This window comes from Mastigoproctus giganteus, chromosome 10 (assembly GCF_048544385.1).
Source record: "Mastigoproctus giganteus isolate SK-2022 chromosome 10, ASM4854438v1, whole genome shotgun sequence".
NCBI classification, from domain to species: domain Eukaryota; kingdom Metazoa; phylum Arthropoda; class Arachnida; order Uropygi; family Thelyphonidae; genus Mastigoproctus; species Mastigoproctus giganteus.
The window spans coordinates 66,829,919-66,846,010 of record NC_143584.1 but is presented as its reverse complement, the minus strand read 5'-3'; the positions used below and the strand labels follow the sequence as shown (position 1 = coordinate 66,846,010).

Genomic DNA, 16,092 nt, shown 5'->3' with positions numbered 1-16,092 from the left:
AAAAACTGTGGTTTCTCGGAGAAAAAACCGTGCTGCTCTGGCCTGAGACCGTTAATGTTAGTGACGTAGCCGATTGGTCAAGCAAGAGTGCAGTAGAACACGCTCTTTGAGTGGACCGGGGTTGAAGCTCGTGACTGCTAAATACGATTTACATTTGTATTGATTGAGTTATTGTAAACTCCACTGACCTGGTGGTCATGCCAGACGTTTTTTTTTTTTTTTTTAATTCAAACTCTTTGGAACCATTCTATTCATACAAGTAACCAAAACTTATTATTATTTAATATTTTGTATATGGAAACTTGCAATAGAAGATGGCGTTGCATTACTATTTGTTGACAATGGCGGAGTTGCGAGATAAGGATGAAAATATTGAAACCCTTGTAAATAATGTGCCTGAGTTAACAGAAGAGGAGAAAGTACATTTATTTTCAGTCATGATCAAAGCCAAGGTGCTAACTTTTTTTTTTTTAATTTTGAAACTTATATGACTGATTTGTTGCGAGAAATGATAAATTTAAATCCGTATTGATTTAAATTAGTGAAACATTTTCGTGGAAGGAAAACGCTTCACTAACACCACCACTAATTTTCATGTGAAACATTACTGATACCAATTGGTATCAGTAATGTTTTTCTTGCTTGAGGGCATACTGACTTGTGATATATATATATTTATATGAGTTAACATCCAATATATATGTATATATGTTTTGTCTACAAGAAAACGTCAAAAAGTATATTAGAACCATATGTTTCTGTAAATCGAGTCGAAGGCGTGTCATAAGAAACACGTGATTATGTCATACGCCCCCCTCGTATATGTAATGGCAGTGTGTTGAAATGCTCTCGTTGTATGCAGTTTTCAGCATGCCACAGCAGAGACTCAAAACAGAGTACTTAAAAAAAAAAAAAAGCCAAGAATATGCATAACAAATTTAATTAAACCTTATGCTTGGCTGTGATTTATTTTCATGCATCTGCCACCAATGTAAATTATTTTTAATGTATATAATGTAAAGAACTTATCTTCTTTGTATTATTCATGCAGTTGATGAGTTGAACTTCCAAAATCCAGCAACCGGTCATAAACCGTATCGAAACTGCCATACCGTTAGGTCCGCCACCACCCGTGGCGAGGAGAGGGGGATGATTAGTCAGCCCAAAAAAAGTTGGTTTTTGTATTGTTGATCACATGGGAGATTGTTTGTGAAAACTCGCGGTGACATGATCCAAAAATATTATTTTCAACCGTGGTCTTATCATATACAAGAGATACTCGTTATCCGAGGATAATTTGTTCTAGAAAATTCCACTTAAAACGGGGACAAAATTTTTGTAATGTTTGTTATGTACTTGTACATAGTAAAAAATTAATGAAGGAACTGAAAAATGAGAAAATTATTTTAGTAGACATTTTTTTATTATTATAATATGTTGCACAATGTAAGGTCAAGTAAAGTTTATTGAAGTTACACTATTTGTACGAAATAAAGAATGAATCCAGAGTTTTTCATGGTTTTTTTTTTGCCTTTTTTTTTTGCCTTTTTTTTTTTTTTTTTTCAAATAAAATTGTGTCCTAACATTTAGTTATGTCTTCACGCTTAACTTTGTTGCACATCATGAAGAAGATCATGAAGATTGTTCTCACAAAAAATATTCAAGTGCTTGATCAATTTTCTCAAGGGAAAAAACATTAATTCTTTAATTTTCAAATCTTCGTAACTGCAGGGACTCGCATACCGGGGACACCCTGTATATAAAATAAAAAAGAAATCACAAAAATACTACATATTTATATTGCACTTTATTGTACATATCATTGTATTGGAAAAGTGATTTACAGTATTCTTCCTGATTACTGTCATATGTCTGGCTGGAAAGAATTTAAGTAAGCTTCACCCAGCTCTTTTTAAATCATACCATGCCCAGTTGGTGAATTAATGTGAAATTTTAAAAAATCACTTCTAAGGCCCACTGCTGAGTTTCTTGAACAGTCTAACCTTTTCCACATTAAAAAATGGCCTAACCTGGCATCAAGTGTTGCCCCACATAGTAACGAAAAAGGACATGCTGGTATTGACAGGTCCCCAATTTTGTTTTTTATTTCTGGAATACCTTTTTTTTTTTTTTTTAATTCTACTTGTGATGTACAATGCTTGACATTTTGTGAGTGTATTACATTAATTATTATATGCTAACCTTTTATTTTTTTAAATTGCATTTGTAATTAAATTTAAAAATCTTTTGCTTTTTTGTACATGTCATTTTCAGTGAAGTAAACATCTTTATTAGTTCTGCTTGAAAAAGGAGGAAAAACCTCATAAACATAAAATATAGGCATGAAAGTATTAGTTGCTTCCATTTATTGGTTTATAAAATTGATGAGTGCAAAATTTAAAAATTAAATTTTGCGCCTTCTGAGCCCATCAATCTAATTTTTCTAGATCTTGGGTGCAAAATTTAAAAATTAAAATTTGCACCCTTATTTCTGCATATATATTATGTGGATAAGCAGATAAAGGGTTTTCCAATAGTAACGCTCGATGTTTGGCAACAGCGCATGACGAAGTCGACAGTCACACAGGTGGTATCTTTGGTAGCCGTATTCAGTTAGTCTCTGCATTTTATTATGGAGCGTTACACGACTGAGCAACGAGTCGAAATTGTAAAAAATCAAAACCAATGTTCTATTCGTCAAAAGTTTCGTGCACTCCGTGCAGTTTATGGTGTCAACGAACGGCCTTCAGAATCCACAATTCGCCGTTTAATAAACAAATTCGAAGCAACTGGGTCTGTGGCAAATCTGAAAGTGCCTGTACGTCAGCGAACTTCACCCTTATAAAGTGCAATTAACCCAACAACTAAAGCCCAACGATCATGCGCAGCGGCGTGCATTCGCTGAGTGGGCGCTAGAGCAGTTGGAGGTCGATCCTGATTTTGGGCGAAAAATAATGTTTAGTGACGAGGCTCATTTCTGGTTAAGTGGCTTTGTTAACAAGCAAAATTGCCGAATTTGGAGCGACGAAAACCCACAGGAGATTCATGAGGTCCCACTACATTCCGAAAAAGTTACATTAGGCACGTTATTGCTGAAATTGAGCCACTTTTATGCGATAACGTCATCACCAATTGGGTATCCAGGATTAACCAAACCAGACAAAGCCGCGGCGGACATTTATCTGATATAATTTTTAAAACATAATGTTAACACATATACTTCATAATAAAAATAAAAATAGATCACTATCACTCTCACAATTTGTTTTATTGCGTTACAAAAATCGAGCGTTACTATTGGAAAGCCCTGTATATGCAGAAAATTTTATTAATCTGTCTTGATACATATTAAAAAAAAAAATTAATATATATATATATATATAGTTACATTACTATATATATATATATATATATAGTAATGAAATAATGTTAAAATGTAGAGTCCTTCCTGTGTTTAAAAACATGAAGCAATCCATGAACTAACCGGACCCTAGGCAACAATGGTTAAACATAAATATAAAACTCAATAAAAATTATATAAATAGCCATCTGTGGGAACGATACTTTTCAAGGGACTTTGTCGAGGGCTAAACCCCTACAAAATACCAAATCCATGGCTGGCAGAGCTATCAGTTTCTGTTGTCATCTGCCTGTATAACTAGGACCTAAAGCATCCATGAGTACCCGAAAGATGGGTATAATATAATAAGATAGAAATTATAATAATAATAATAATAATAAAAAATTAAATAATAAAATAAAGAAATTAAGTAGCTTATTAATAGTAATTTTGCAGCATACAGGCTGGATGACATTTAGCCCGACCGATAGCTGAAACCAAAATAATAAGTAATACTGAGAACCAAATAATCTGCTAAACATAGTAGGCTAAATTAGCTAACAAAAGGAGAACGGAGAGAAGGCTAGTTAAAGTAATAGTATCTCAATGTACTTATGGTACTTATGGACGCTTTAGGTCCTAGTTATACAGGCAGATGACAACAGAAACTGATAGCTCTGCCAGCCATGGGTTTGGTATTTTGTAGGGGTTTAGCCCTCGACAAAGTCCCTTGCAAAGTATCGTTCCCATGGTCGGCTATTTATATAATTATTATTGAGTTTTATATTTATGTTTACCCATTGTTGCCTAGGGTCCGGTTGGTTCATGGATTGCTTTGTGTTTTTAAACACAGGAAGGACTCTACATTTTAACATTATTTCATTACTACATAACAATGGATGTAATGTTCTATCGCAGATGGCATTAATCCGATTGGTTAATATTATCATATAATATCCCTGTTCAATGCTTTAGTAATTATAGCATTAGTAAATATAACATCACAGTTCCACGCTTTAGTAATTTGATTTTATATATATACACACACACACACACACAAAAAAAAAAAATAAAGTCCAGAAATGTAAAGTACAAAAATGAAACATTTTGTAGCTGATAAAAGTGATGAAATTTCGAGCTACAAAGCTTTTATCAGCTACAAAATGAAACAAAATGTTTCATTTTGTATTTTGAATAAAATCTTTAAGCTCTTGAAATTTTAAAAATTATGTATGCATACATATTTCTGCTTATATATTATGTATATTAATATTAATCGTGGCAATTAATGTATGAAACAAGTTTATATAGCATCACCAGAAAAAAAAGCCAACAATTCCCATATAACCTGTCCAACCTTCTAACAATTTGTCTAGTTAATTGAATTTACTCAAATTACCCACCTTCACCACACCAGATGGGAGTTTCTTCAAACAATTGGCTACCCACAAATTGAAGACATATTTTGCACATCTACCCTACAACCATCCTTCTTTAGAATTTATGGCCCCTAGTCTAAACAAGATAAAGGATCCCATCAGCATTGAGCTTATTCAATCCATTCAAAGCCTTAACAACCTCAATCTGATCTCCTCACAGGTGCCTAGTCTCCAGGTGTTGCAGTTTGCAGAACCTGAAGCTTTTGGTTGTATGAGTACCTTTTTGTTCTTTTTGATAAACTTTCTGATATTCTCTGCACTCCTTTCAACAGAGTCATGTCCTTCCTAAAACGAGGCCTCTGTACCTGTATGCAGTACTCAAGATGTGGCTTGACTGCCTTATATGATGCGTGATGATTACCACCCTATTGGCAAAATTCCTGTATATAATTGACAAAACCCCATGAACTGATCTGGTAGCCTGTGTGTACTGATCAGAGAATTTCATATCTGACTGCATAATTAACTGTAGATCTTTATCATTCTCCACTTTTCTGAGTGTACTTTCACACAGTTAATCTGGCATTACTGCTCCCCACATGAAGCACCTTGCATTTTTCTCTGTTAAACTCCAATTGTTTCTTCTTGGCCCATCAATCTAATTTTTCTAGATCTTGTAATGTTAGCATACTCTGATTACAGTGTTTAACCATCCTGCCAACCTTAGTATCATCTGCAGACTTGGACAGTAATTCTGATATGCCTTCATTAATAAAAAAAAAAAAAAAAACAGTGGACCCAACACTGAACCCTGTGGGATACTTCTAATAACATTAATCCAAGAAGAACAGTGCCAACTGATGACTGTCTGTCTTCTCACCCAGCCTTTATTCATAGCAGTAACTTACTCTTAATGACACATTGCTGTAATTTGTGCAGCAGAGTTATATGTGAAATAGCATTAAAATCATTTCTGAAATCTAAGTATATGATGTCAAAAATATTTTTTGCATTGAGTTGCTTTGTTACTATGTCACAGTATCTAATCAGATTAGTCAGACAAGATTGTCCCTTAACAAATCCAAGCTGTGACACTACTGTATAACTGTACTCTTATCTAGATGTTTCCTGCATTACTTCTTTCACCAGTGATTTTATTATTTTTTGTGCAGGTCTGTAATTGCCAAGCTAGCAGGTCTGTAATTGCCAAGCTAGCAGGTCTGTAATTACACATCACCTTTTGATCCCCCTTATTAATTATGAATGCATTCACACATCTGCAGTCCATACGGATGAGCAATCCAAGGTTGCTCTCATAATCATTTCTAAAGGATTGCTTATCTCTTTTGCTGCATGTCCTAATATAATTGGATAGATTCCATGCATACAAAGCACTGTTTTAACATTTAGTTTCAATTTCTCCTTCACTTTCTTCTGACTTTCGTCATGCAACAAGTAAATACACTTATCACCAAATCATTCAGCTTCCTGTTAGGATATGACACACTTACAGAATCCCCATCCCTAAAATATTCCTTGTGTGTGAAAGTAGATGCAAAATAACTATTCATTTTGTCAGGATCATCAACAGTTAAAGGGTTATTGCTTTCATAAAGGGTTATTGGTCCACTAGATATAAACCATTTATATCTAGTGGACCAATGTGATTCATCCCCTTCCTTCTTGTGTTTACATAAGTAAAAAAGGCTTTGCTGCTTTTCTGTATGTTCTTTGCCAGAGATTTCTCATAATTTGCCTTAGTTTACCTAACCTTCTTTGTGAGTTGGTTTCACATTAGTTTATATCTACTCTAGGAATTTGTACACCTAGGCAACTGATAATTTATATGCATCCCATGCTGCATTTATATTTTTTGCCACAACTTTCACGAGTTCATGAGACATGCATTTAGTCTAAGCCTTAAAAAGTATTCGATCTTAGTCAGTATAAAATGCCTAGGTTAGGTTAGGTTAGGTTAGGTTAAACTTAAATACTGTCTCAGCCCATCGTAGTCGCCTTTACGAAAGCAATAACCCTTCCCTTTACCCGTAATAGTAGTTACCTCTTTGAGTAAATCCCACTTCAGCCCACTGTGATCACTGCCACCTAGTGGTTCATTTATCTGCAGATTCTTAATGCATGAAGAATCACTACTGATAATCAAATCAAGAGTATTACTCCCTCTAGTTGCCTCCCGAACATGCTGATGTAGAAAACAATCATCCAATAAATCCACAAAAGCCTTGCTAGTGTGTGAGTGACCAGCCCCCAAATTCCAGTCAATATCTGGGAAATTAAAATCCCCCATTATAAGACTCTCTGATTTACTGGCCCACTCTATTTCCCTGTACAGTTCTTATTATACTCATCAGAGTCATAAGGCCTATAGCACACTCCTACTCCCAATTTTGATCTCCCAATGCTTATGTTACACCAAACTGACTTGACACTGCACTGTCCAGCGATGTCGACTGGCTTCACTTCCTTGGACTTTATTTGTTTCTTAACTAATAGCATAACCCCTCCTCCCTTCCTGTCCTGTCTATCCTTTCTGTCGACGTTGTACTCCTCAAATTCCAGTTCTGCATTCCTTATATCTGTGTGACACCACGCCTCTGATATCCCAACAATATCTGCCTTTGATGTTTTGAGCAATACCTCAAATTCATCAAATTTATTTACTAAACTCCTAGCATTGGTGTACACGCAAGTATACATGCACCTGTTCCTATTCTTAGCTACTCTAACACAACCCATGTGTTTACTTGTACCGCAATGACTCGCAGCAGTCTCTGAAATATCCTGCATCATGTTTTTCAGGCTTCTGCTCATTCCAATAGAAGCAGTGCAAGAATCTCTTTCACCTCTGCCAGTGGCTACTTTTAATCTATTAGTCTTTGTCTCCCCCCAAGCTAGCAGTTTTCCGACCCACCTAACACTGCCTCGATAGCATCAACAAATTTGCTTGCACCCTTTCTAATTAAGTGTATCCCATCCCTGTAGAAGCAGTCTCTCCTGTTAACAAGTACAGTCCAGACTGAAAAAAATTCTACCCCTTGAGCCTTGCACAATCTTTCCAGGCCTGAATTGATCGACAAGGTTCTCATCATGTACTCCCTCCTATCGTGTCTGGGCAGAATTGCAGACACTTTCAAATTCAACCCTAATTCACGGATGTTGTTCAACAGTGACCTGTACTCGTTAAGTAATTCTGCCGGTCTCCTACTCTTGATATCATTAGTGCCAACGTGTACAACTATATCACCATTTGTGCCCTTAAAAGATGGTATCCTCTCCTAAAAGATGCCTTTAAAAGATGATATAAGTATATGATATCAAAATTAATTTTTGCATCCATTTCCTTTTTGACCACATCATAGTATCTAATCAGAAACCAATGCTTTGTCTGAATTATTTGAGCAGCCTTGTCTAGATGACCCTGCAGTACTTCTTTAACCAGTGACGCCATTATTTTTCCGGGAATAGAAGTTAAACTAACAGGTCTGTAATTACTCATGTCACCCATTGAACCCCTTTGTTATTTGGCGATACATTTGTAGATCTTCAGTCAGTGGGGACCTCCCCTGAATCCAAGGATGGTCTCATAATTATGGCTAAGGGTTTGCTTACTTCCTTTGCTGCCTCTTTTAATATAATTGGATATATTCCATCCACTCCAGGTGCCATTCTTATGTTTAACTTCAACAATTTCTCCCCCACTTTGCTCTCAGTTATTACAACATCAACTAGCTTCCTGTTAGAATTTAATGAGGTTCTGTCCTCCACTTCCCTACAGAATTCCTCATTTGTGAATGTAGATGCAAAATACTCTTTCAGTTTGTCAAAAATCGGAGCAGGATCATTAACAGTCAAACCATCGATATCAAGTGGACCAACCTATGCTCCTAGCATTGGTATATATGCAAGTATACATGCACTTGTTCTTACTCTTAGTTACCCTAAAACAACCTATGTATTTATTTCTCCACGATGACGCAGCAGGTCTTGAATTCCCTGACACCTTGATTTCCAGGCTGCTGCATGTTCTTATAGAAGCAGTGCGAGGATTACTTTCAATTCTGCCTGTGACTATTGTTAATCTCTTAGTTTGTGTATCCCCCCCCGAAGCTAGCAGTTTTCTGACCTACCTAATATTCCTTGATAGCATTATTCTTGTATCCTATTTATTTAAGTGTATCCCATCTCTATAGAAGCAATCTATAGAAGCATCTCTATAGAAGCAATCTGTGAAAAAATGCCCAGTGAGCCCTGCACAATCTTTCCAGGCTAAGCATTTGTTGTTTTCAGCATGTTATAAAGAAATTTGCAGTGGATGGATTTTCATGAAATTTTCTATTTGGGCTTGTTAAAATATTTGTCAAGCCAAACGAAATATTAAATAGAAATCTGGCAGTTATTTCTCTTTTTCATACAATTTGTGTTGAAAAAAAAAAAAAAAAAAAAAAAAAGAGGAATCATTGGTTAAAATGTAGTTTTAATGCAATATTGTCATCTTAAGCCTTATGTATAGTATTGTATTTACCAGTAAAGAAATCGAGAAATATTCATAAATACCCATTGCCTTATACGTGTAATTGGGGTAAAATTAATATCTGTGAGATCACCTCCATTACTAAAGTAAATTGCTTAATGTTCACATTACATTACATTTTAGGCAGGCTCAATTTTTATTTCTTAAATAATTTTTTTTTTTTTTTCTGTGACTGATAGAAATGAAAAATAAATAACTAACTATCTTGTTACCAATTAAACAAGATTAATTCACTAACTAATATAATGTATAAAAGTACCTGTTCACTTCACTGTACATACTTTCAAATATAACATTCGCTCCATATCCATGTTTTATACTGCTTAGTAATCACATGAAATACATGTATTTCAGGCTGTGATTTTAATAATTAAAACAATCACAGTATACTGTCAGTATTTTCATAATGCAGTTTATATATATATTTTGGATTTTAATAATAATTTAAATATGCCATGTATTTAACATTTTTGCTGTGATTAGCATGATAAACTAACTAATAGTAAGTATTAACCATTTATGTATTAATTTAATTGATAAAAAAAAAAATGAGTGAAACAACTTATGTAAACTGAAAATGTTTTGCTTTTTTGAATATTCACCATATTGCCCATTGATTCCTCCAGTCCTGGCAACAACATAATATGATGACTTCTTACCTTATGCTTGTTTAAATTATGCAAATTTAAATTAAAGCAGGCAACCTTTTTTAAGGAAAACATCATCAAGGAAATTTGTCACCTTTTTTGGAACTGGCTGGATATGAGCAATTTCCAAGCAGAAGGAAAAACACCTTTGTAATAGGAAAGTGAAAAAAGGTGACATAGAACAGGAGTAAGTTCAGGAGCACAGGTTTTAAGAACATGTGGAGAAATACCATCAGGACTTGGATCTTTCTTAGCATCAGGATTTTCCAAAATCTTTCTAACATCTTTTTGATGGAAGACCACAGGAAGTACTGAATGGAGCATAGTGGGAGTTGATTTACCAAGATCAGCAATACAAGAGTTGGAAGAAAATTAGTAAGCTAACAGGTCAGCTTTATCCTTGGCTGAAGTGGCAGTAGAACCATTTTGTTTGGACAGCAGTGGGAACAGAGATGGGCAAAAGTTACAGCCAATAGCTATGGCAAGAGACCAGAATGCTCAACTGCCATTTGGACAGGAAGCAAGTTTTCTACTCTTAGCTTATTCAAAATCTAGTTTGGACTGATTAATAACTGCTTTACAATTGTTTCAAGCTTTGGTGTAGGCAGAAAATGAACCAGGAGATTTAGAAACAAGCCAATTATGATATGTAACATTCTTCTCTGAACAGCCTTAGCACATTTAATGAAAAACCAGGGTTTAGATAAAGGACGAGGTTTTAAGATGAAGTGTGGAATAAAGGATTCCATCCCTACAAGAATAATTTCACTGACACGATCTAAGCAAATATCGACATTGGAAGATTTGAAACAGTAATCTGACCAAGGTAAAGAAGAAAAAATATCTCACAGATCATCACATTCTGCAATCTTGTAATGCCAATCAACACGAGCCTGAGAACGTCCACGAGATAAAAAGCTCCACCAGAGAAGAGACCATCACCAAATTGTGATCTGAACTGCTTAGAGGACATTCACCTTGACCGTGTACTTAGAAGGGTTGTTTGTGAGAAAAAGGTTGTGTGTTGGCTGTGTGGTTAGGATTGTCTGGTATTCTAGTAGATAAATGAACAATCCTCAGCATCTTGACCAGCTAGGTCGGTGTGGCCAGAAAACAGAAGCCAGCTGGAGTTGTAAACATTAAAATTACCTCACTCTTAGGAATGTTTAACTGGAGAAAGTCAAGTTTCAAAGAGAGGAACCAAATGGAAGCAAGTGATTAGTGGAGTTGGGAGAATGATAGAGGCAACAGATGAATTTCACAGAATGTGGTAGAGAGATTTCAAGCCAGAGAGGATTGAAAAGAGGAGATTCCAAATTACTAAGTCTCTGACAGTTAACATCAGAATAGACATATGCACAAGTACCACATTTGAAGTGAAAGGAATTACAGCGAATAATTTGGACAACTTAGATGAGCAGTGGTTGAATCAACTGAGATTCTGTCAGAAACAGTGCATGGAGTTTGGGAGACTGTAAGTGGAAATGGGCATCATTGAGATTAAAACTGAGACCTCGTATATTTGTGAAATGAATGAGAAAGTATTTGGGAGATTTAGATCTTTTTGCAGATAAGTTAATTTGACTATTAGTTTGACAATTCATGGTGTATTCAGTAGTAAGAAAAGGTGGGGGCATGTTGTAAGAAGTAATGAAGTTTTTGGATATGGCATACGCATGGTTAAGAATATACCCATCTCCTTGACATAATGTGTCCTCAACAATGCCCCCCCCCCACATACACACTACTTGGACTCCCTCCAGTCACTATCTGGCAGTGTAGAGGCAGCAAGATTATACAGATTATACACTAGCTGATCCAGAAGCCTCATTGAGAGTTTCCAAATGGTTCAGTCTGGTGTAATAACTGGCAGCCGGCCTGCAAACACCATTTTAATCTGTACCTTCAAAGTGCATGGAATATTGGATCTCACCAAGATATCCATCATAATCTCAAAAGACATCAATTATACTGCATGATGGAAAAAATGGAGGATTGTTTACCAGAGCTTTGCGCCAGAGACTAAACATGGATTCTACCTCTTCAAGCCTCCAATAAGTAAAGTGGTGGTATTGCACCGATTGATGAGAGTTGTCTACCCCTCAGTGTTACCAGACCTTGTAATGTCTGGTAACACTGAGTGGCTGCATTCTTTCAAGTTATGTTAGCACCATACCTTGACCCCTGCTTTCATTGATTTGCACCTGGGTGGTCACCCCCAGTGTGCTAATTGCTGTATTTCAGGATTTGTATATGATTGTGTACTTACAGTACCACCATTGTGAAGGTGCAAGAAGAGGATTTGGCTGACATAGATGGACCAGACTTTGACGAAATTAGGTTCATTTGACTTGAGTGTCACCTGAATATCAGTTCCATCAGCATTTTAGTCTCTCAGGTAGCAAGCACAGCTTGGCATATCTGAGAGAATGTCTGCGAAACCCTAAGGACACGAATGCAGACGGACACGGTGAGGAAGAATAGGTATTTTATGCATATATGCTGATGTGCCTAAAACATGCACTTGAAGCTGCATTAATTAACCTTAGTCCATTTATTTTATTATTCAGTCCATTATAGAAGTTTTAATAAGTAATATATTGTGTAGTTATTAAGTAGAGTAGTATATTGTGGACTATACATTTCTCATTAATTACTGAAATTTTTTTATTTGTTTCAATTGCTTATTTTATTTGAGATGGATAGATAATTTATTGATTTGAGCACTTCTGGTCTCCCAAAGAAATTTGAGAAATGAACTTCATCATAAGGTCAGTGCAGTTGTTTTGGTATTTGGGAAGGATTCTAATCATATTTTTTAAATTCTTTACAAAAAATACTTTATTAATGAAAAAATCGAAATTAAAAAAATTACTAAATTACAAATTCCTTTTTCAGGAATTTATTGCCCAAGAGGAAAATAAAATGAGGTAAAGACAGCTCTTTCTTATGGATATTATTTATACGCTTAATGTCATTGCTATTATTAATTTTTATTTTAATTTTATAAAATTTATTAATCCTTCCAAGACAAATGTAGAGCTGTTGTAGAGTACAGAGGCTTAAATTTTGCAAATTAGAGTCTAGAAACTAGGCACCTGCAAGGTGACCTGATTGAGGTGAATAAAGCCTTGAATGGTTTGAGCATGCTTGATGCTGATGGGATTCTTCCTCTTGCTCAGAATAATCACCTGAGAGGGCATAAATTCAAATTGAGGAAAGACAGATGTAGGATAGATGTGCAGAAGTTTGCCTTTAGCCAGCGGGTAGTTGGTTGGTGGAACAGACTTCCATCCTTTGTTGTGGAAGTTGATAGCGGATATCATCCTTTAAGGGTACAGAGGTGATATAGTTGTACACGTTGGCACTAATGATATCAAGAGTTGGAGACCGGCAGAATTACTTAACAAGTACAGGTCACTGTTGAAAAAAAGCCATGAATTAGGGTTGAATTTGAAAGTGTCTGCAATTCTGCCCAGACACGATAGGAGGGAGTATATGATGAGAGCCTTGTCGATCAATTCGGCCCTGAAAAGATTGTGGGAGGCTCAATGGGTAGAATTTTTTTCAGTCTGGACTGTACTTGTTAACAGGAGAGACTGCTTCTACAGGGATGGGATACACTTAAATAGAAAGGGTGCAAGAATATTTGCTGATGCTGTCGAGGCAGTGTTAGGTGGGTCGGAAAACTGCTAGCTTGGGGGGAGACAAAGACTAATAGATTAACAGTAGTCACTGGCAGAGGTGAAAGAGATTCTTGCACTGCTTCTATTGGAATGAGCAGAAACCTGAAAAACAAGATGCAGGATATTTCAGAGACTGCTGGGAGTCATTGCGGTACAAGTAAACACATGGGTTGTGTTAGGGTAGCTAAGAATAGAAACAGGTGCATGTATACTTGCATGTACACCAATGCTAGGAGTTTAGTAAATAAATTTGATGAATTTGAGGTATTGCTCAAAGGCAGATATTGTTGGGATATCACAGACGTGTTGTCACACAGATATAAGGAATGCAGAACGAATTTGGGGAGTACAACGTCTACAGAAAAGATAGAGATAGGAAGGGAGGAGGGGTTGTGCTATTAGTTAAGAAACACATAAAATCCAAGGAAGTGAAGCCAAATGACATCGCTGGACAGTGCAGTGTCGAGTCAGTTTGGTGTGATATAAGCATTGGGAGATCAAAATTGAGAGTAGGAGTGTGCTTTAGGCCTAATGACTCTGATGAATATAATAAGAAACTGTACAGGGAAATAGAGTGGGCCAGTAAATCAGAGAGTCTTATAATGGGGGATTTTAATTTCCCAGATATTGACAGGAATTTGGGGGCTGGTCACTCTCACACTAGCAAGGCTTTTGTGGATTTATTGGATGATTGTTTTCTACATCAGCATGTTCGGGAGGCAACTAGAGGGAGTAATACTCTTGATTTGATTATCAGTAGTGATTCTTCATGCATTAAGAATCTGCAGATAAATGAACCACTAGGTGGCTGTGATCATAGTGTGCTGAAGTGGGATTTACTCAAAGAGGTAACTACCATTAGGGGTAAAGGGAAGGGTTATTGCTTTCGTAAAGGTAACTACGATGGACTGAGACAGTATTTAAATTCTATACAGTGGGACCAACTGATGATGTTACCAACAGCAAATTCAAAATGGGAAGCATTCAAAGAACGTATCTTGGAAGCTACTAGGCTTTACATACCAACTAAGAAATATTGTTCAAGGTTTAGGCCTAAATGGATGTCAGATGAACTAATTAGGCTCATGGCAGAGAAGTAAAATGTATGGGATGCATATAAATTATCAGGTGACACAGAAGCCTATGGCAGATATAAACAGGTCTGTAATCAAGTCACAAAGGAGGTTAGGTAGGCAAAGGCAGATTACTAGAAACCTTTGGCAAAGGATGCAAAGAAAAACAGCAAAGAGTTCTTTTCTTATGTAAACTCTAGAAGGAAAGGGATGAATCAGATTGGACCATTTAACATAGATGGGTTGACAATTGATGATCACGCTCAGGTAGCTGATAAACTAAATGAGTATTTTGCATATACATTTACACATGAGGGGTTATTCAATGAGGGGAGTGCCAGACGTTTATCAAACTCTAACAGGGAGCTAAGTGATTTTGTAATAACTGAGAGCAAAGTGCAGGAAAAATTGTTGAAGTTAAACATAAAAAAGGCACCTGGGGTGGATGTGATCTATCCAGTTATATTAAAGGAGGCAGCAAAGGAAGTAAGCAAACCCTTAGCCAAAATTATGAGAGCTTCCTTGTTGCTCCAGTCCACAGGGAAAGTCCCCGTGGACTGGAGGTGTGCAAATGTATCACCAATTTACCAAGAGGGTTTAAAAGGTGACACAAGTAACTATAGACCTGTTAGTTTAACTTGGGTTCGGGGAAAATAACGGAATCACTGGTTTAACGTTGTAGAGCAGATATCATCTTTTAAGGGCACAAAAGGTGATATAGTTGTACACGTTGGCACTAATAATATTAAGAGTAGGAGACCAGCGGAATTACTTAACAAGTACAGGTCACTGTTGAAAAAAAGCCGTGAAGTAGGGTTGAATTTGAAAGTGTCTGCAATTCTGCTCAGACACGATAGGAGGGAGTATATGATGAGAGCCTTGTCGATCAATTCGGCCCTGAAAAGATTGTGGGAGGCTCAAGGGGTAGAATGTTTTTCAGCCTGGAATGTACTTGTTAACAGGAGAGATTGCTTCTACAGGGATGGGATACACTTAAATAGAAAGGGTGCAAGAATATTTGCTGATACTGTCAAGGCAGTGTTAGGTGGGTCGGAAAACTGCTAGCTTGGGGGGAGGCAAAGACTAATGGATTAACAGAAGCCACTGGCAGAGGTGAAAGAGATTCTTGCACTGCTTCTATTGGAATGAGCAGAAGCCTGAAAAACAAGATGCAGGATATTTCAGAGACTGCTGGAAGTCATTGCGGTAGAAGTAAACACATGGGTTGTGTTAGGGTAGCTAAGAATAGAAACAGGTGCATGTATACTTGCGTGTACACCAATGGTAGGAGTTTAGTAAATAAATTTGATGAATTTGAGGTATCGCTCAAAACATCAATGGCAGATATTGTTGGGATATCAGAGATGGTGTCACATAGATATAAGGAATGCAGAACTGGAATTTGGGGAGTACAA

The 16,092-nt window shown here is 36.4% G+C and overlaps 1 protein-coding gene across 1 annotated transcript in view; it reads left to right on the top strand.

The window, feature by feature from the left end:
* The first annotated feature begins 341 nt into the window (after nucleotides 1–341).
* LOC150079064 (oxysterol-binding protein-related protein 11-like) overlaps nucleotides 342–16,092 on the top strand; it is a 218,654-nt gene continuing 202,903 nt past the window's right edge. Inside the window, exons 1-2 of the mRNA XM_090382937.1 lie at nucleotides 342–452; nucleotides 12,817–12,848. Of these exons, the coding sequence (XP_090239063.1) occupies nucleotides 342–452; nucleotides 12,817–12,848 (143 nt within the window). The remainder of the gene's footprint in view (nucleotides 453–12,816; nucleotides 12,849–16,092) is intronic.